Source organism: Rhinopithecus roxellana, chromosome 9, assembly GCF_007565055.1.
Source record: "Rhinopithecus roxellana isolate Shanxi Qingling chromosome 9, ASM756505v1, whole genome shotgun sequence".
Taxonomy (NCBI): domain Eukaryota; kingdom Metazoa; phylum Chordata; class Mammalia; order Primates; family Cercopithecidae; genus Rhinopithecus; species Rhinopithecus roxellana.
Window position 1 is genome coordinate 40,772,365 of NC_044557.1, and position 22,751 is coordinate 40,795,115.

The 22,751-nt window shown below is 39.0% G+C and overlaps 1 protein-coding gene across 1 annotated transcript in view; it reads right to left on the reverse strand.

Moving 5' to 3' along the window:
• CSMD1 (CUB and Sushi multiple domains 1) overlaps positions 1-22,751 on the reverse strand; it is a 2,044,058-nt gene that overhangs the window by 127,501 nt on the left and 1,893,806 nt on the right. The window contains exons 46-49 of the mRNA XM_030937494.1: positions 22,453-22,566; positions 13,105-13,293; positions 7,488-7,634; positions 3,022-3,210 (exon numbers count right to left, since the gene is read on the reverse strand). Of these exons, the coding sequence (XP_030793354.1) occupies positions 3,022-3,210; positions 7,488-7,634; positions 13,105-13,293; positions 22,453-22,566 (639 nt within the window). The remainder of the gene's footprint in view (positions 1-3,021; positions 3,211-7,487; positions 7,635-13,104; positions 13,294-22,452; positions 22,567-22,751) is intronic.

A 22,751-nucleotide genomic window follows, 5' to 3' on the forward strand; every position in this document is an offset into this window, starting at 1 on the left:
CTGTGAGTGGATGGGAGAAGGTTTCTAGTATAATCCACAACACACCATATGCAATTTGCCGAAGAAAAGCAGCTGAAAACCCACGAAGTCTCTTTCTAACTGTCATATGAGGCCAAAGTGTTTCTACAACTTAGGGAAGTACATACAGTATGTGTAAAAGATCTACATTCTCAGGCTGGGCACAGTGGTGCACACCTGTCATCCCAGCATATTGGGAGACTGAGGCAGGTGGATCAACTGAGGTCATGAATTCAAGACCAGTCTGAGCAAAATGGTGAAAACCCATTTCTACTAAATACAAAAAATTAGCCAGGTATGGTGGCAGGTGCCTGTAATCCCAGCTACTTGAGAGGCTGAGGCAGGAGAATTGCTTGAACCCAGGTGGCAGAGGTTGCAGTGAGCCGAGATCACGCCATTGCACTCCAACCTGGGCAACAAGAGCGAAACTCCATCTCAAAAACAAACAAACAAACAAACAAAGAAAAAAATGCACATTCTAAAAGTAACAGAAGGAAAATGTAGGCTAAACCAAATAAAATCTCTCTTTGTTGCACACTGCAAAAAATCACACATTTATATTTTACATTAAATTTAGTGAAATCAACTGTAATAATTCTTTAAGCATAAGCAAAAGACTGTCGGGTTATAAATTGCCAATGTATGTTGTACAATCTTATGCTGTTTAAAATTTTATAATTCCTTCTCAGTGGACTTTATCCAGAGAATCATTATATTTACTCTTTATTTTAAAGGTTTAATTTTGTTTTAAAAATGATAAAAATGCTTCTTTAATTTTACCACACAACTTTAAGGTTCAAAAAATCCTACTTTATGCTAATTTTTTTGTTTAAAGCATTACAGTCTATATATAATGAAAATAGTTTTATATTATAATTAAAACGCTATTTTACACAAATTGTAAATATCTACAAGGTGACTAAAAGAACTCTTGCACAGGAAATGAATTTAAGTGCTTAAAATATAGATTCTTTCAGAATTGGTATTTGCAAGATTCTATTTTAAGTATAATTTCTTCTGGCAAGAAACAATTCCACTTTAACACTGGTCAGGCTCACAGAAAGAGTGAATTCTAGACCAACATTTTTATGATTATGAAGTTCTTTCACTTTCATGTGTTTCAGTTTCAAATACACAAAAATAAGTAGTTCAACTAGATTGCTTTTAAGATCCCTCCAAGTGAAAAGGTCAACATGTGTGAAGAGAAAAACAAAACCATATTGACTCCTGGGTTAACAGAAAGGTTAACAGGAAGTGTAGAAAGTTGCAAGTCTGTTTTAGAAAAATGATACTTCTTAAATATTTTATAATTTGAGAACAAAGTCATGTAAGTTATTTATTGCCAAGACCAAATCTGAAGGAAGATACTCTAACTCTTCTTCTAAGACGTGGTGCGCATTCTAGCATCCCCCACACACAAAGCCATTGCCTCTCTGCCATGTTCCACTCAAAGAAGAGATACCCTGATCATGTTCCCACAAATTCCTTGGCCACAGCTGCAAATATGTCAGAAGAGCCTCATTTACAGAGTGCACTATTGGTATTTCTGAATCATTTAACTTAGCATTAAATAGTTCTGCTGGGGGAGGTCATGGGAGAAGAAAGAAGTCAAGACTTATCCCAAAGCTATATATTTGACAACCTTTAATGCTTCTCAACCATTCACTGAAAGAGCAAGCCGTGTCTCCACCTCGTAAACCGTTTCCAGAACTCCTTGCTCAACAATCAGAAAGACGGACTGGCATGTGCCTGGCGTCACCCGAGTCCCTTTGGGACATGAAGGTCCCTCTCCGTACCCCTTTGTGCTTAGGCCTGGAGAGCACATTCTCCTTAGCCTCTATTTTGACTCCACCTCTAGAGGACAGGAAATGATTTCAGGAGTTTCTGCCCATTCCACCAGCTCCCCTTCCTGTGTCCAGCCTGCCGTGGGGGTTGTGACTCTGTCATGAGCATTCTGTTTCCAGTGCCAGTGGGGCAGGGACCATGGCATGTTCTCTAAGCTGAAGTTAGGTCTCTTCAGCAATAGAGTCTACGACTCTGTTCTATAAACGGAGTCACAGAACATTTAAAGCAAATGAGAAACATATCTTCTTCGAAAAGAAAAAGTATTCTTGTAAAGAAAAAAAATCATCATTCTAATCATTGCTAATGAAGTAAGCTGCTTGAATCTATCTCTATGTTTATTTTACATTAAATAAGAATTTTTAGAGGTAAAACATAAATAATACAGGCTAAATGTCTGATCAACTTCTTATAGTCAAAGGAACCTACAGTAAGTGTGATAAGGATCTATTACTGTCTCACAAGCAATACCAGAAAATCTAATATCTAATGAAAATGAGACAAAAGAGAGTCAATATGAGCTTCCACTCATATATCATAATTAGCTTTCAAAGACTAATATAATTCATTATGAATATAAACCTTGATACGACAAAACTATGAAAATTTCATGACTTCAAAGCCTTCAATTAAAATTAAAATGCCTTATCTGAAAACCTGGTTTTTATGCACATGATAGATAAAATGCAAAAAAAAGGCATGAAATATTGAAATCAACTTTAACAAGCCCTAGATTTAAATAACAAAACAAAATCAAATACAGAGCTTATGGCTCAAAGAATGAGTTTTTAAACTAAAATAAGGAAAATGAGTTTTTCAGAAATTAATGTTTTTAAATTAAGACAGCGGTAAAGAAAAATTATTTTGATTCTTAAAGCGGATGACACATTGTTTTACTTCAAGAGGAAGTACAAGTAAGTGTTAGAATAACTTGACCCTGGATCTAGTGAATGTCCAACCCTTCTCCAAATTCAGGCTATCCAACTACATGTCAGGAAAGTTTCCATGGCCAGTGGAAGGCTTAATTCGTATTGTTATAAGACAACACTCAATTTTTCCTTACCTTTTATCCTTAGTTAGCATTTCACTTATTTTCAGAGAGTGATTAAATTGAAAGTAATACACAGGAAACAAGGCTGGAGATGAAAATGCATTTCTTACCCTGGCAAAGTGGTGTGAGGGAGTCCCACTGGTACATGCCAAGTGGGTTTCGTCTACAGGTTGCGTTGCTGTGGCCGATCATTCGGTATCCAGGCTTGCAAAAATAATGCACTTTGCTTCCGACCGCTCCAGCAGTCCTGTTTAGAATACCCCCGTTCTTCAGGGGGTGGGTCAGACTGCAGTAAGGTGCTGTGGGCAGACAGACACACACACAAATAAGTGAACAAGCAAACAAATGGCCAGTGTCATTGCCTTGGTGAGAGTCTATAAACGAATGCCTTCTGATTTCCAGTCAGTAGGAAACGAGCACCAGTAGGTAAGTTTGTTCTAAAGAGCATTCCAAAACTCGAGAGTCAAGAGGCAAGTCTGCTACGCTGAAGTTGAGATCACCTGCAGCGGTGAGTCAGCGTGAAGCTAGGATCCTGATTACTGTGAGAAACATCAGGAGTATCCAATCTTCCGCCTTCCCTGGGCCACACATAAAATACACTAACACTAATGATAGCTGAGGAGCTATAAAAGAAACTGCAGAAAAATCTTATTACGTTTTAAGAAAGCTTACAAATTTGTGTTGGGCTGCATTCAAAGTCATCCCAGGCCGTATGCAGCCCGTGGGCTGCAGGTTGGACATGCTTGGTCTAGAAGGATCATTTGGAAAGACCTCACTAACCTCTCTAAAGCAGGTTACTTACTTAAGTAAGCACATCTGTCACCAGGATAGAAGTGATAGGGGGCTACACAAGGCATCATCTTTGAAACAAAAATCTTCTCCATGTTTTTTTAAGTATTGTTAAAACAGAGAAAGTAGAAATATATAACATGTTCTTAATCAAGACCATTAACTTCTTTCCTTTATGCTGTTGAGTGAAACTTCTGGACTGTACAATGGTGTAGATTTTAACCTTCTTTTTTAATATATGGGATTTGAATGAAATCTTTGAAGAAAATGCATTCCCTTGAGTCAATAACAATCTCACAATAGTTTTAATCATCCCCCTTTGTAAGGAGACTTTTTAGAACTAGAGGTGGGCATTTGTGAAAATAATAGTCCCACTCACCCAGAACGTCACATTTCTATGGCTAAAAGTCTCTGCATCTTATTTACACAAATAGACAAAGAAACCTGCTTCATTCGCACAAGGCGAGGTCACTACTGCACAAGGTGAGGTCACTACTGCACAAAATCCTAGGAACTCACTTCAGATGAATTTAAACAATACAACAGAGAAAGTCATTAAAAACTGGGAACTTTGGTTTCTTTTTAAAGAAGGGGATTTTAGATCTTCCACTTCCCTCTGGGACTTCCATGTAAAAGCACACACATGCAGGTCTGACTGTCTGACGTTGCTCCTTTCCTTGGAAATATATTCAGAAGAAACTTTCTGAAGGTTTTCTATCATAGTGGTGCGCAGAAGCAACAGCTACGTGTCTGGCCTCAGTTGTCAACTGTGTTCCTAAGAGAAGTGTCCTCAGAGAATATTCTCAGTTGGGTGAGGCTCTGAGGTACGATTTCATTTTTACAATGGGCTGATTTTTCTTCAGTGAAAATCCACTATCATAAGAATCTCTTGATTCACTCCATTGGCCCTACCATTTTCTACTTCCAGTTGTTTCTAGACCAAATTTTTCTAAGTTTTGAATGAACCAAAATACTTAGTTTAGACAAAGTGTGAGTACAATCAGGCACCCTGAATTACCAGTGCCTTGGAATCACTGTGCTAGCCAAAAAAAAAAAAAAAAAAAAGTTAATAAATTAGAAAGAACAATCAGACTGTAGATTCCTCTCCAAAATCATAGATAAGTTAAATAAAGTCTGCAGGAAGTGAGATCATGAGGTTCGTTGGGTGTCACCTGTGCTTTATGACACAGCTCCATCCGTTAAGAGATAATTTGCAGGATGAGCATCTAACTCTACAGATTCCAATAAGGTTCCATTTTCTTTTACTGTATTTCTTCTATCGCCAGGCTCTCAAAATACCTCTTCTTTCCCAACTGACTTAGAATAAGACACAAAGGGCCCCGCAGGGGAAATCATAGCACAGAATACAAAGAGACTGGAGCACGAGCCCTGCCGGCCCAACTCCTGGCTGTGGGAAGAGGAATTCAGAGGAGCCAGGGCCCGGTCCTTCCACTCTGCTGGGGCAGCCTTGGAAAAGCCAGGATATAGAATGAAAAGTCAAATGGGTACCCAGGGTGAGAGAAGACTGGGAGAGGTGGATATTCTGGAATTTCGGGGTGAATGCCAAACCAGTCTGTATTTTCAACCTGCCCAATACAGAAGCTTTCATTTGTTTCTGGCAGCACTGAAAGGGCATTGTTAATTCAGCCTGCCCTTAGCACAGTTTATGGAATTGTCCAGAACCACAGTTCGACAGACATTTCTTTGTCTTTTTAAACTCAGCTTTCAATTATAGTGATCCATTATATTGCTTTCATGCCTGAATGATCAACAGTTTAAGTGCATATGGCAGATACATGTTGGGGATGCAATGAGTGGTCATGTGACCATATTATGGGCTGGAGTTCCCTTGCCCACATCTTAATATTTTAGGGACACGTTCATTTAATCAATTCTCAAAAATTACTTGTGCTGACCTAGCAGAGATCACTGAGTCACCAATTCTAAGTAAAAAGCTGTGAGATAGATAAATAAGAAATTTGTTATATTCACATACGACACATATCTGTTTGTCTATCTGTCTCTCTGTCTCTCATTCTCTCTCTCTCTCCACTTAAACAACATAAAATTGTGTAGTCTTCTTCTCCCAAAATAGTTTAACAATGAGGCTTTTCTTGTGGTATGACAACGATGAAAATACCGTTTGAAAGACACAGAGATCACTGTTCTCACAACTGAAGGTATCATCATATCACCAGGCTACTAAGAATTTCTCTGCAGGTAAAACAAGATAAATTATGTTGATCATGATTTTCTCTGTCCTGACCATGTTTGCACACTGGAAAAATTCAAACACTTTTAGGAGTCTGACTATCTATTTTCTGGAACAAGGAATTTGCGGAACGCAAATCCCATCATTGCATCAATGTCTTTGTAGCAAAGCTCTGAGTATATTTTATTAAATCTTCCAGAGGAAGAATGTCTGAATTTCATGCCTGTTATCCTCACATCAAGGGCCTTTCAAAATCTTGATGCTTTTTACCATTTTATACGTCTACCAACTACAGTGAGCTGAAACCTTCTTTTTAAAGCTCTGTTTTAAGACTGTTCCCTGTTTTTCCCTTTGGATGCTCCTAGTGCCTAAAGACGTAAAACACCAACACAGGAATAAACGATCCTCCGTCAGCACACGCTGTCCACTTCCCATACACAGTGAGCATCTTTCACGGGAAAACATAACTTGAAAGTTGTCAAGTGTATTGTTGAGTGAGGTTTTGAGAAAAGTTTAGATTTTCTGCTTAGTAATTGAAATGGGCTCAGGAATGAAGAGGCTGCCAACTGCTTCTGTAGGAAAATTTAAAGACTGGTGTGGTCAGATCACATTGATGATTGTATACAGGATTTAACGTCTAATAAATATATGGACTGATTTGATCAATTTGTTATTAATTGATTTAGTTAATATAAATCACTGCTGGCAGAGAATGATTAAAGTATATAGAGAAAGGACAAAATAATTTACATTTTGATAAGGAAATATATATATTAAACATATACTTATTATGTATGTGCTTATTTGTACGAATATATGTATGTACATATATGTGGTGTGAATCATACATAAAGCGACCTGCAGATAGAAAGACATAACTATTAACAGAAAGAGATTATCATCACTTATATGCAATTAATAGAAATAGAATTACCTTTTCCTGTTTCTTTCCTTACCATTTAAACATATTTAAAATTAATTTTGATTATATTAGTTTATCTTTTGGAAAATGTCTTTGCTTTCTATGATATGAATTTCAACAATTTGTAATTTTAACAATAAAATTCTAAATAATAAGCAACAAATTTCCTAATGTAGTTTAGAGGAATCATTCAGAATAATTCCCCATCATATATTTCTATTGTAGTTAACTATTAATCTTTAAGAATTAGGATTATATTGTAAATTTCTTTTTTTGTGTGTGAGACGGAGTCTCACTCTGTCCCCCAGGCTGGAGTGCAGTGGCGGGATCTCGGCTCACTGCAAGCTTCACCTCCTGGGTTCACGCCATTCTCCTGCCTCAGCCTCCCGAGTAGCTGGGACTACAGGTGCCTGCCACCTCACCTGGCTAATTTTTTGTATATTTAGTAGAGACAGGGTTTCACCGTGTTAGCCAGGCTGGTCTCGATCTCCTGACCTCGTGATCCACCCGCCTCAGCCTCCCAAAGTGCTGGGATTACAGGCATGAGCCACCGTGCCCGGCCATATTGTAAATTTCTACTTAAATTGTTTTATTCAATGAAAATCACCTGTTTTAAAATACTTTCATATAAAATCTAAACCTCATTTACTTACCTGCATAGCGAATCTTGAACCCTTTCTTACTGGTGGCATGGTCAGTGGACCAGCGGAGATATAACTGATTACTCCTGCTTGTAAAATTTGATTGTTCAGTATGATTCCCACTTAAGACTACTAGGAGAGGACTTTGCCCAGAAGAACCTAAGTAAAACAGAAAAACAAAAACATTCAGAGATGAGTGAGCCCCTACAAAATGCATACTAGGTTTAGCTTTTGATTACAGTAGAGTCTACGTGTTCAATCAGATATTATTATTCCAAAAGGGGACAACAAATTCCAAATGACTATAGTGACAGATCTATTTTCTGATAAAAATAAGACAATAATCTACAAAAATAATTTCAGGTGCATATGCTATTATTGGCATCATATTTAAATGAGCTTTGTCTATAAAACAGCAGTAACTGAAAAAAATGAAAGTAATATGTATTGTGGTTAGTATTTACAGTATCGCACTTATACTGGAAAATAGAAACTTTCATGTAATACTAGTGGAAGTATAAAGTAGTAGAATCACTTTGGAGGGCTATTGGTTAATATCCAGTAAAACTGAAGGTTCAATTATATTTCTATGAACGCTAGCACATGTGTGCAAGTATTATTTATATAGTGAACATGTGTATTCCAGCAGGATTTCTCATGGTAAATTTTAGATCAAACTAGTAATTTGGAGTTTTAAAAAAGAATTGAAGAGTCCATGAAAAAGAATTAGATTCACACAGCATTAAAATTAACAAACTAGCTATACACAGATCCACATAATTCTTAATATAACAGATTATTACTAAAAATATATATTTAGAGATAAATATAATAGGATAACAATTATATAAAAAATAAAAAATGCAACATATAAAATGTGTATGTGTAGATGATAGATAGAGAAATAGTTATAAAACATGCATAACCATGACCCATACAACTCCAGCTTTAGAATGTAACTTCCTCTAGGAGAGGCACAAGTGGAATTGGATGTGGGTGAAACTTCTAAATTTACCTGTACACATTGCTTCTTTATAAGACAAGGGCCTAAAGTAAATTTGACAAAGCCCTGAAATTCAGATCTAGTTTTTTCATTTTTCACCTGTCTGTCTATGGTATTTGAAATTATTTTCAAAACACTGAGACAACACAGTTAATACTGAATGTATAGGTAAGAAAAGAAAGCACAGCGGAGAGTCACCCAGCATCGCCCTCGTCACCATAACCCAAAGCCATTTATCAGGAGAAACTGCTTCATGGCACTGGGGCTGCCAACGGCACTACTCTGTCAATAAGCCCAACACGATCTCATCCTGGTAAACACGTTCATGGCGTTTTGCATTTCACAGTTCACTCCTAGGGAACACATTATGGACTGAGAGAAGGCGGCTCTTGTTGTTGTTCATAATACAAATGCTATGAAGTGACACCTGACTTTGTTGTTATACATAAAATTTGATTTGTGCAAAGATGCTGAGAAACCACGCTCCTCTCCCTGTGGAACTCCCAATCGGAGCAGTTCTCATGATTTGTTTCAAGTAAGACTGTTATGGACTAGACTGGGTCCCCCTCAGATTTACACATTCAAGTCCTAACCCTCAGGACTTGGAAATGTGACTTGAAAGAGAGAGAGGGAGGGTCCTGAAGACATAACTAAGGTTAAATGAGGCAGTATGGGTGGGTCCTAATCCAGTATAACTGGTGTCTTTCTAAGAAAAGGAGATTAAGACAGTCACACCCTGAATGGGGGCCACATCTGCAAGCCTGGGAGGGAGGCTCAAAGGAGAGTCCTGCCCTGCCAACCCCTTGAGCTTCAAGGTTCAGCATCCAGAACTGTGTGAACAGAAATTTCTGTTGAGGCTGGGCACAGTGGCTTACATGTGAAATCCCAGCACTTCGCGAGGTAGAGGCGAGTGGATCACCTGAGGTCAGAAGTTCGAGACCAGCCTAGCCAATATGGTGAAACCCCATCCCTACTAAAAATACAAAAAATTAGCTGGGCGCAGTGGCAGGGTCCTGTAATCCCGGCTACTCAGGAGGCTGAGGCAGGAAAATTGTTTGAACCTGGGAGGTGCAGGCTGCAGTGAGCTGAGATTGTGCCATTGCACTCCAGCCTGGGCAACGAGAGTGAAATTCTGTCTCAAAAAAAAAAAAAAAAAAAAAAGAAAAGATTCTGTTGAAGCCACTCAATGTATGGCACTTTGTCGTGGCAGCCCTAGGAAAGAACTATGAAACAAACGAACCAACAAAAAAACCACAATCCAAAACTAGCATATTAAATAACTGGGCAACGCCGACTTTGGTCAGAGTGAAGGAGGAGGAGAAGAAATGATATTAATAGTTCTCACTGTGAAAAATGTCATGGCTAAATTTCCTGGGAGATGCCCTGCAAAAGAGTGGCTTGTATTTCATAATCAAAGACAGAGTGTGTTTGGTATGTTGGTTTGCTTATTTGGTGTTTAAAAGGAGAATGTATATTCTGAGATAAAATGCCACTGGGAAATTAATTAACCTGAATTTGTGATGTTTTGAAATGTCATTTTTAATGACAGAACTCAAGAGTAAAGTTTTAGGTTTTTTCTTTTTTATTTTCTTTTTTGAGACAGAGTCTTGCTCTGTCTCCCAGGCTAGAGTGCAATGGTTCAATCTCGGCTCTTTACAACTTTTGCCTCCCAGGTTCAAATGATTCTCCTGCCTCAGCCTCCTGGGTAGCTGGGATTACAGATGCCCACCACCATGCCCAGCTAATTTTTGTATTTTTTAGCAGTTAGACATGGTTTCCCCATGTTGGCCAGGCTGGTCTTGAACTCCTGACCTCAGTGATCCAGTCACCTTGGCCTTCTAAAGTGCTAGGATTACAGGCGTGAGCCACCAAGCCTGGCCAATTATAGGTATTCTTAATCCAGCATCTGAACCCTCATTACGTTCTATCTGTTCTCTTTGTCTAAAATGTAACTAACCTTCTAGAAAGACTAGTCTTTAAAAGCACACATTCAAATTGGCATGTGCAGAAAACCAGCACAGCAGTAAAGAAAGGCATCCATTTCTGTTTCCAAAATGGAAACTAAGTATTCTACCAGTGTACACTGTAATTTTAATTTTGACAGCCTTCTCAATCGAGTTTCATTATGATTAAAACACTGTGTTTTAAAAAGCATTATGGGATATCCACTACTTAAGCCACAGAGAGTAATATACTCTTGAGATAATAAAGTTTAAAATCAATATATTCAACAACATGTTTTTTGGTCAACCTATGAACTATAAAAGAGCCTGTCTTACAAAAAAAAAAAAAAAGACAAAAAAGACAGAGAGATACGAACATGACATTTACTGCAACAAAAATGTCATCACTTAAAAAAAATCATATAAAACTCTGACCTTTCACTTTGCAGAAAAAATTTTAAGACCAGAACAATCCTAGTCATTGATCTCTGATAATTTTGACAGCAAGTATTATGCTATTGTCTCTAATGTCTATTTTGCCTGTTGTTTATAATGGCTATGATCTGTCCAAATTTGTAGGAGATCAAACTGTAAGCCATGAGTGCATAAATTATTGATAAATATTTTGCTCCTGAAAGTAAGACACTTAAAAGCACAGCCAGCTATATTTCAGTTCAACTACTGTGAAACGAAAGAACATGCATAAGTTCAAAATAATTATTTAAATATATTTTTATGTCCTTTGTAGGGGTATATATGTCTATATATACACAAACACAAACACAGACATACAGCCTGTGAGGCTGGATACTCTACATTTTAATTTTTGCATAATACCTAATAGGCCTCAAATAGAGTTTACCTCCCTTCCTCCTCAACAAGAGAAACCCCATTTTTATACTTGCCTAGTGAGTTCCTTCTCTCTACTCTACAGACTAAAGGAAAAGTTGTAAATAATGCATGTTTGTTTTACTATACATACTAAAAAAGCCATGCTCTGAAAATGAAAATACTGCTCTATACTGCTCTATACAGTTCTCTGTTTCTATATATAAAAATGTGAGTTTAATTTCCAAGTTATTAATTCATTTTTGAAAATGCATTAATTGATTCAGTGATGTCTACCCCAACAAGCAATTTGATTCATCAACTCAGTAAAGTGAATACAAACACACATCAAATCAATTAGAATAATTTATTTTTCTCACTGAATCGACTGTTATTTATCTGAACTCAATGACAAATCTGTCAAAATACATGAAAACTCTGTTATTACGTACAGCCATAATTGTATCTGGTCTAATTTTCTGGGCTGTGATGGTTTTACACAAAGAGAAATATTAACACTCCTTCCATTTCAAATTGACAATTCAACCACATATTACTTTTAATAATATCACTGTTAAAATTCTCATTCAAATTGCATAAAATCATGAGACTATTGTTGAAAACATATTGAACGTGTTCAGTTAACCATACTTCACCATTTTGAAGAATCACACTTTAAAAACTCCTGTAGTGTTTATCATCTAGAAATCTCTGTGAGCCATTATTTTTACTTATTTCTAGTAAAATAATGATTAAAATACCTCTAGGCCTAAGTTTACTAAAATATCTTGTGAATTGATATTACATATAGGAGAGAGAGAAAGAGCTATTCAGATCATCTTCTCTAAATCACCGTGTGAAAAAATTAAATAAGGGGCCGGGTGCGGTGGCTCACGCCTGTAATCTCAGCACTTTGGGAGGCCCAGGCGGGCGGATCACGAGGTCAGGAGATGGAGACCATCCTGGCAAACATGGTGAAACCCCATCTCTATTAAAAATACAAAAAACTAGCCAGGCGAGGTGGCGGGCGCCTGTAGTCCCAGCTACTCGGGTGGCTGAGGCAGGAGAATGGTGGGAACCCGGGAAGCGGAGTTTGCAGTGAGCTGAGACCGCGCCACTGCACTCCAGCCTGGGCGACAGAGCAAGACTCCAACTCAAAAAAAAAAATAAATAAATAAATAATGGTTAAAGAAAATTCGGTACATTTTCAGGGTGTTTTGCTAAGCATTCCAACTGTTTGAAAAGTGACAATGTTAACAATCATATGGTTTGGCTGTGTCCCCTCCCAAATCTCTTCTTGGATTGTATCTCCCACAATTCCCTCATAACGTGGGAAAAACCTGGTGGGAGGTAATTGAATCATGGGGGTGGGTCTTTCCCACGCTGTTGTCCTGATAGTAATTCCCACAAAATCAGATGGTTTTAGAAACGGGATTTTTCCCTGTACAAGCTCTCTCTCACGTGCACACGTCTGCTCTTGCTCTCTCTCTCATGCCTGCCACTATCCATGTAAAATGTGACTTGCTCCTCCTTGCCTTCCACCATGATTGTGAGGTCTCCCCAGCCATCTGGAACTGTGAGTCCATTAAATCTCTTTTTCTTCCTAGGCTTGGGTATGTCTTTATCAGCAGCATGAAAATGGACTAATACAGTACAATAATCATATGGTAATGTTTTACAGACCACTTGATCTCTTGAGAATGTACAACCCCAAACTAGTGTATTTCTTGTTTGTTTTGGGAAAACATAAGTTAACTCAAGAGTGTATTAAAGTCTTTATGTTACTAAAATATTGTAATAGTGCTTTTATGAATGATACCGAGGTCACTGGTATACAAAGATTAAAGAAACTTACCATCAAACACTTCCAGCACATCAAATTGCTTTTCACTTTGAAATGTGTCCACAAAGATGGTAATGTTGTAGTTGGGTTCCACTTTAATACTCCAAGAGCAAGTCTGGGAGTTAAAATAATTACCAGGATACCCTGGACTGAGAATGACTCCCGATGATCCAGTCCGGACTTCATTTGCTGGGCATTGGGCTGGAGAGAAAAGTACCAGCAAAGGTTTGCTTTAATAAAATGATTCCAACTGCAATAGGATAGTTTCTATCCCTGTATAAACAAGCCAGTGAAAGGAAAAAGCTATCTTATTGAGCTCTGGCCAAATTCAATACCAGTTGCAAACACAGAGGGAGAGCAACATTGAATAACCATGAGAATTGTGCATCTTTCTCTTTGCAGTTCTCTCCACTCAGCCTGCACACTCCTTCGGCCCCTGCATCTCCCACACACCTTAATTTAGGGTAGGTGCATCATGGATTTCATCATACAATGCAAGATTTCCTAACTCTACTACAAAGAAGAACCTCACCATTTCAAAATAGTATTACAGAAATACGGTGAAATGTTATGCAATAAGAAAAGAAAACTCATATTTATCTTGGCTTTAAATATACAGTAGTACCCCCTTATCCTCAGGGATACATTACAAGAGCCCCAGTGATGCCTGATGCTGTAGACAGCACAAATCCTATGTAACCTGTCGTTCTGGTACAATCACATTATACAGGGCAATGGATATGCTGGACGAAGCTGGGATTCATGCCCTGGGTGAGACATAGCCCAGGGAGGATGGCAGATTTCTTCAGGCTATTTGGAACAGTGCAAACATTTAAATGTGTTGTTTATTTCTGGAACTTTTCATTTAATATTTTCAGACTGTGCTTGAGCACAGGTAACTGAAATTGCAGAAAGGGAAACCTTGGATCGGGGGTCGGGGGGACTACTACACTTAGCATAGTAATATTTCAACGTTGGATGTGATTGCTCAGGACCCTGGGAAGAGGAAGAATTAGAGACCTGGTCTCAATTCCACATGGGACACCTCAGCAGGAGCCCTGATTCCTAAAGGATGAATTAATTGTAAATGCATCATGAAGATACTATGGATACGTCGTATCTTTTCTCCTCTTGCTTTTTAAAAAAATTATTATTCAACTACTTCCAGTTTAATCAACATAAAAATAATCTGCAGAGATCTGGACATGCAAAACAAAACACCAGAGTCTCCTAATTAGTAGTTTCTCTCATCACTAAATTATATTCCAGAAACAGTTTGTGCATAAAACTATTAAAGGAAATTTTTTTCTATTATTGGTAATGGTTCATAAATAAAAATGGTATATCAAAATTATTTGTAGAGTGCTGAGAGTTCTATAGTTAATCACCTTTTCCTTAATGAAAAAGACCTTTTGTTAAATTTGTTTATTGAGTTATCGCCTTTTAATTAGTTAAATGTGTGCTATTTATACATACATTTCAAGATAGAAACTTGTCACACAGATGAGCGAAGCTTATGATATGTGTTTTAATTCAAGCAACTGCCTTTTGAAAGGTAATTTATTTCCTATTTTCTTCCATTTATCTTAATATTCTAATTAAGATCTATTTTAAAATTTAGAAAATGTTTAGACATAAGACCACAAATCATAAAACATTTCATAGAACTCTTTAAATAACACGTATTTTAGGTGAGATTTTCAAAATATTTACAATGATAAATTAACGGCAATCATATAAACTAAAATAATCCTAATCAGAACACACAGATTGAAATAACTGAGTTAAAGGTATAAGTTTCTTCTGTGATGGCAGCCTTATCACTTTGTAACGTACACGATGCTCATTCAAAGTTAATGTGATATTTTAAGAAAGAAAAAATAATGAAATTAGGGTTCGTGCCTGTGTATATCTGTGCAGGCCAGGACCTCAAGTTTTGGAAGCTCCACAGACCCGCCTTGACTTTGCAATAAGAACCAGGGCTTTTCTTGGCTCTGACTAAGTAGAGGGTAATAATAGCTCCCCCTCAGGGTTCTAATTAGAGCCAATATATGCAATTTTTTTTTTTTTTTTAATCTAAAGCACTACGTGGGCAGAAACTGTTGTAAGGACTAGGGACAATCACACCACATGCCTACCTTTTCATAACTGTTAGGGACAAACTGCTCCAAAAAGCTTCTTGGCACTGGCGACACTCCCCGCAAACCCCTCTGTACTGCCCACCCCTCCCCTGAATGCCCTGCACTTCTTCTCCGTGCTGTTCACCCTTCCCCCAAGCCTCTTGACATTTCTAAGCCTTATCCAAGTGCTGAGGAGAAGCTGGCAGACTTCACTCATCAGGCCTTACTACAATAAGCAAACCCTAATTACAAACCATCCAGACCACACAGAGGGAGGTCGTGAGAAGCATGAACAAACTTTACCTACACCCTCCTCTAAGTTCCTTCCTCTAGCTGCTACCACAAATGTCACAAGGTAATATATGGCAAAGTTAACCAACAAACAACCCCAGGGTCTCTCTCCCCCATACAAACCCCTCATTCTGTAAGCTCAGGGCTGCCTCCTCTGTCTGTGGTGGAGAGCTGGCAGGTTCGATAAACTTACTTACCTGACTTTGGGTCTATTTGTCCTTTCTCTCGGCTGACCTTACACTAACACAAAAATGCTACCAGATGGCGTTTCAGTTTGTGGGATTACACTTGAAAAACAGCCAATTTCTCTACCCTGTGTTTTTACGAGGACTGAGATTTTATAATTGCAGCTATAGTTATCAGATGACATTGGAACTTCAGGCCATCTGGAAGTAAGAAACCTTTACCGAGTTGCTAAAATCCACCTGAAAAACGATTTGCACATCCTGGAGTTTGACAGCAAGGCAGTGATCTAACCTAGAAGTAGCATTTTAAGCATAGTCATTCTTATTCCTGTTATATTTGAAATGCTGATTTTGTTTCTTAGGAAAGACAAAATGAAAATATAAGCAATTTGTTATATAAGCCCCATTAGTTTACAGAGTGACCCCCAGTTTCTACAATTCTCTCTGACCTAAAGAGGTAGGAGGTAATTGGTAGAGAATTTGTACCATTTTCCATTTGTATCATTTTTCTTACAACACTTAGCAATACTTTTTTTCAGTCATATATATTGTTTTCAAAATTCATTTGGGTTTTTTTGGTGTTTTGAGGTTTTGTTTTGTTTTTTAATTTGTTTGTTTGAGAAGGGTCTCACTCTGTCACCCAAGCCAGGCTGGAGTGCAGTGGCAGGATCACGGCTCACTGCAGCCTTGACCTCCCAGGCTCAAGCGATCCTCACATCTCAGGACTACGGGATCCTACTGTAGTCCCGAGTAGCTGGGACTACAGGTGCACACCACCACTCCTGGCTAATTTTTGTATTTTTATTTTAGAGATATTGTTTTGCCATGTTGCCCAGGCAGGTCTCCAACTCCTGAGCTCAAGCGATCCTTCCACCTCAGCCTCCACCGTGCTCGGACTAAGAGGCATTTGGATGTGTTCATCCATGAGCGAAAGTGGTTTTGTTTGTTTTCTTGTGTTTCTTCTGCTCTTTCATATGGAACCACTCCTTCTGCTCAGTGTCATAAACTGTTGCGTGGAGCAATGCCCACTTGGAATGGGAGGGCTTAAAGGGACTACAGTGTGATCCTATAGCTGAGATGTTTATTTCTTAGCAGCAATTACACATTAGAAAACAATTGTGTCTCCACTTGAGAATCTGGGAAGCCTCTCACTGTAGGGGAGCACCTGCTTAGAGCGTCTGTCAAAAACACACCTGAAAGCCTCCCTCTCTCAGACACCACCTGTGCTTTGAGCTATCATCCTTCTGCACAATGTTAGTGCCCCAGCATTTTTTAAAAGAAAAATAAAATGTGAGGCTTAAAACCCAAAGCATCTTATTCAATGCATCTCATAGGCCTTCAGCAAAAGTAATAGATGAGGATTAGTACTCTAGATTAATAGCATAAATTGGGATTTATGAGTAACTAAGATTAATTCTTAAAAGCACCCATAGGTATGATGGAATTGGAGAAGGCGAGTCCTCTGTGAACTAGGGGAAAGGTTGGCCCAGGGCCCTTGCGATGCCTGCTGTTATCCCACACACAGAAGGAAGCTGGAGCTGGGCAGCAGTGGTTTTTATGTTGCCTCCGTCTGCTGCTTTCCCGAATGGTCATTATCAGAAGGTCATTGAATCTCCTTAATGTTCATTGAAAATGCATGTTTTTTTTTTTTCTTCTAAAGAGATGAATATTCTAAAAACTATTGAAGGATCCCCCGTGGTCCACAGGATGAAGAAACTTGACTTTGAAGACCTTTAAAGTCAGGTCCTAGCTTAGGTTTCCAGCCTGATTTAATTTACTACCTCTTCCCCCAAAACCCCCTAAGAGCAAGCAGTAGGAAGCCATCTCCTCCCTTTTCCTCAACGCCGCACCCTCCTTTGTGTTTCCAAACCTTTGTTATTAATTCTCTTCACTTTTTGAAATACTTCTCTTTTCCTTAACAGGAGAAAAGCCACTTCTGTGATGTCTCTTACTCAGGTTTTTCTGCATTAAGATGAGTGTCCAGCACAGTAACATCTTCATATAACGCTGACTTTCAAAGAACAATGTGCGCTCCGTGTTTCCCTAAAATTGGTGATAATTTTCTTTTTCTCTTCTTTTTTTTTTTTTTTGACAGAGTCTTGCTCTGTCGCTCAGGCTGGAGTGCAGTGACGCAATCTCGGCTCACCGCAACCTCCGCATCAGGGGTTCAAGCGATTCTCCAGCCTCAGCCTCCAGAGCAGCTGGGATTACAGATGCCCACCACCACATCTGGCTAATTTTTGTATTTTCAGTAGACACAGGGTTTCACCATGTTGGCCAGGCTGGTCTCGAACTCCTGACCTCAAGTGATCCTCCTGCCTCGGCCTCCCAAAGCGCTGGGAGGGTGATAATTTTCAAAACACAACTTCTAAAAGTGTGGTTATGACATTTGAAGAAGACAGACTAATAGCTAATATAATTTTTCTGAAGAATTTATTGGGGGACGGGCCCCCACTTGAGCACAATCAAATCAATCGAATAGTAGAAAAGTTACTTAAAGAGACAATAATTAAGTGCTTCAGTGATTCAGGATTTGGGAAGAGACATCTGGGGTCCTATTTCCTGTTTGTTTTCAAATGATGAGCCCTTTAGAGAACGACAGCTAAGATCACTCTCCGTTTGTCTTCAGCAAATTGACCCGTGACTTGAAAGAGCAGAGAACTAGGTAATCCTGTGTGCCGCCTGAGGAGTGGAGTGGGGTGCAGGAACCTCCGATGTGAGTGAAAGTTGCTGAAGTCTGTCTGCAGAACACTCCCTGTAAATGTCTGTGACAACTGAGGAGATTTAGAGAATAATGCACATGTTGTGTTGATTTCGACATGTGCCACTTAAAGATGGGACAGGCTGTGAGAAATGCAGCTTTAGGGGATCACAGCACCACGCAAAGATAACAGCATGCACTTCAGCGGCAGGCCAGTCTCAAGAACGCAGGCCTCCATAACAACTGTTTCAGTACTAACGGAGTGTTCCAGTTAGACATTAAAAGCTGAAAGAGCCAGTGCCTTTATACAAAGACTGGAACGGAGTGTTCCAGGTAAATATTTAAAAAGCTAAAAGAGCCAGTGCCTTTCTACAAAGAGTTTCCCCAGGCTTCTCCTGGGCCTTGAAGCATGACCAGGTAACAAAGGAATTCTTCACAGGACCCTTTTAGGATTCAACAAGTTTTATTAGCAGCCTGAAGAAACTCCCCAGACCTCCACAAACAAGTTTATGGGGGTCTACAGGAACACCCCAAACCTTTGTGATTTAGCAGGAGACAAAACAAGGTTAATCACCCCAGCACTGGACCCATTTAGATTCAGTAAACTTACTGAGGCTCCAGAGAAAGGTCTTCAGGACTCAGACCTTAGTTATAAATTTTTAAAAGTTAATCACTTATGTCTTTAAATAAATGCACACTTACATATAGACATATAGCTTAGGAGGTATAAAAGCTCTAAAAAACTTTGTAATTTTGAGTTGATCTGGTGATAATTTCCAGTCTTTCTCCCTGTAACCAGTTATAGAAATAAAAACTCTCTTCCTCCTCAGTTCATCTGCATCTCGTTATTGGGCCGTGAAAAATAACAGTCCCACCCTCAGTCTGGTCCAGGAACACTTACACACACCCAGATGGTACAGCCTGCTACACAATTAAGCCATATGGTGTAGCCTATTGCTCTGAGACGACACACCTGCACAGCATGAGACTGTACTGAAGACTGTAGGCAACTGGAACACAAGGGTAAGTATTCTCGCATCTGAACGCGTCTCAACATGGAAAGGTAATGCGTTGCCCCGTAGCACTGCGACTGCTAGACGTCACTCAGTGGTGGGAATTTTCAGCCTCATTATAATTTACAGGACCATGTTTATCTACACGGTCTGTCATGGATCAAAACGTCATGCAGTGCATGATTGTTCTCTGTTCTTGTCATGAATTAAACATCATTTAAATAAGAACTAGGTTCATCTGGAGAGGACACCCTAATCAAATTCCTTTTATTAAATTATTTTTTAAATGACATAGTTTTGCTCTTGTTGCCCAGGCTGGAGTGCAATGGAACAATCTTGGCTCACTGCAACCTCCACCTCCCAGGTTCCAGTGATTCTCCAGCCTCAGCCTACCGAGTGGCTGGGATTACAGGCATGTGTCACTACGCCTGGCTAATTTTGTATTTTCAGTAGAGACGGGGTTTCTTCATGTTGGGCAGGGTGGTCTTGAACTCCCGACCTCAGGTGATCTGCCCGCCTTGGCCTCCCAAAGTTCTGGGATTACAGGTATGAGCCACTGCGCCTGGCCAAAATTCCCTGTTTTTAGAGAAGCACATCTGATACATACGTATGCCTTTCTTCTCTTCTCAGCTAAGATCACCTTTACTTAAAGTCGTCTATTCTGAGAAACTTGAGGCTTTGTTTGTTGGGATTAAAATGTACCTTAAAAAATGCAAAGGTTTGCCTGAGTTCATTTTTATATAGAATGGCAGAAGATGAACACTTTTTATATCCCCCCACCTTGAGGAAAGAACCCATCTATAGACCATTGTTGATCCTGGAAGATGGCACAGACGTTGGCTTTTTTCTAAGAAGATAATGACTTTGGTCCTGACTTTGCACCCAATGCAATCTCCACTTCTAAGTAAGGCAACCTAGAGGCACAGATTTTGATGACTTCCACAGCCTGTGGTCTGCTGAGCGTTTAAACAGATAAGCAGGCTAAGGGTCTGGTCCTCTGCTCAGGTAGTGGTTTCCTGTAATCAATGGCTCTCATGTAGATACAAATTTAATGTTAACATTTTTTCAAAAAAAATCCAAGTTATTATGGATATTTGGTAATAATTCATTCCAAAATGTATGCCAATTTTTCTTCAGATGTAGAAGACTGTTTCTCTCTTTCAGGGTGCCTGGAATCCTGCCTCATTCCAGAATGAGAATGCACAAAGTTATCAGATCTTTTTTTTTTCTTTTTTTTTGAGACAGAATTTTGCTCTGTCTCCCAGGCTGGAGTGCAATGGCACGATCTCGGCTCACTACAACCTCCACCTCCCGGGTTCAAGCAATTCTCCTGACTCAGCCACTCAAGTAGCTGGCTGCGCTACTCGAGTAGATTACAGGCATGCACCACCATGCCCGGCTAATTTTGTATTTTTAGTAGAGACAGGGTTTCTCCATGTTGGTCAGGCTGGTCTCGAACTCCCAACCTCAGGTGATCCGCCCACCTTGGCCTCCCAAAATGCTAGGATTACAGGCATGAGCCACCGCGCTCAGCCAGTTTTCAGGCCTTTGAAGAGGAGCCATTCACAGGTGTGAGCATCTGCAAAACCACTGCCAAGTTGATACTTTTGCAAGGAAAACTTCCTTTTACAGGGAAGGCAGTTAACATTATAAAACACTCAAAAAGATAAATTCATTTAATATTCACTGAGTCTTTACAACAATCTCAAAAATACAGCAGATAAATCATCCTCTCTGTGCACAATGCAGGGAAGAGTGATTTGCTCAAAGTTGCCTGATTGATTGACTCTGGCTCCACGTCTTGCCTTCCTAAATCATAAGGGCCCTTTGAGCTGTGTCACCCACCCTAAGGAATTACAATAGTTGGATTCCTTGAAAGAGCTGCATTGCTCAAAAGCACTACATCTGCACTTCGTTATGATTTTGAAGGCATAAAAACTGTTCTAATTTGCAAAGCTTTTTGATAGGTGAACTAATGATATTTCTAACTTACTTGCGCATTTGAGCTTATGTATAGTTTTTCCAGTCTTTTTTATTCAATGATACTTGAAAGTGGTGCTATTAAACAATCTTTTAAAAGTGATCTACTTGTCTTCTAATAGATGAAATCAACAGATTCAGCCTCAATATCTTGTTCTATTGTTGTATATGTCTATTTTCTTGCACATGGTCTACATATGCTAAACGCATGTGAGAAAAACATGAAATGCACACATTTCATTGTTTATAAATTTACATCAAAATATTAAACACCAGCTAATTATATGCATGCTAAATGCATTTACAGCAAAATGAAGTAATATTCAAAATTTGCCTTGAAATGCACCAAAAATATAGCATAGCTTAATAAATGGCTAGAAAAGTAACACATAGACATGTGATAAAGGAAATACTTTGTAAGTTTTCATAGTGGAAGCTAGGTCGTGTATATTAAGGTGTTAAATTATTCCGGTATTAAAATTATTTCAATTTTGCCATGTTCGAACATTTACATGATAAATTGCTGTGAGAAACATGATCTCTTATTTGATATGGCCTTGGTTTATTTTCTAGGACTAGCTAAAAGAAAAAGCATCACTGGATATTTCTGTTAGCATGTTAGTTTCATTGCAATGGGATCAGAGCACAGATTAAGTGCAGGCTGGGTGCAGTGGTTCATGCCTGCAATCTTAGCAATTTGGGAAGCTGAGGCAGGGGGATCGCTTGAGTCCAGAAGTTCAAGACCAGCCTGGGTAACATGGTGAAAACCTGTTTATATATATAAAAAATTTCCAAAAATTAGCCAGGCATGGTGGTGCACGCATGTAGTACCAGTTACTCAGGAGGCTGAGGCAGGAGGATCACCTGAGACCAGGGAAGTTGAGGCTGTGGTGAACTATGATTGTGCCGCTGCACTCCCACCTGGGTGACAGAGTAAGACCCTATCTCCAAAATAAATAAAAAATAAATAAATAAATTCACACCTATACAAAGAAATGCAGACCAATACAAACAATACAATTTTCCATGTTGAATAAGTTTATGTAGTTTTAGTATCAAACAGTGCATACCTTCACATATTGGGAGAGAACCTTCAAACTGCAACTGGGAACTGAGCTTGCAGGTCAGAGTGTCGGTCCCCACCAAGGTGTACCCGGGGTGGCACTGGTACTTCACAAAATCTCCTGGAAGAGTCAATACAGCAAACCAGGAAATTGTGTGTGACCTTCTGAATGTGTGAGGGTGTTACACATATCAGACTACGTAATGAATTAAATCAACTTGCAAATCTTTTTAGAAACTGTGTCGATATTTATTTTTAGTCTTTTAAAAATAGTACCATTTTAAGTTCTTAATTTATAAAGATGCT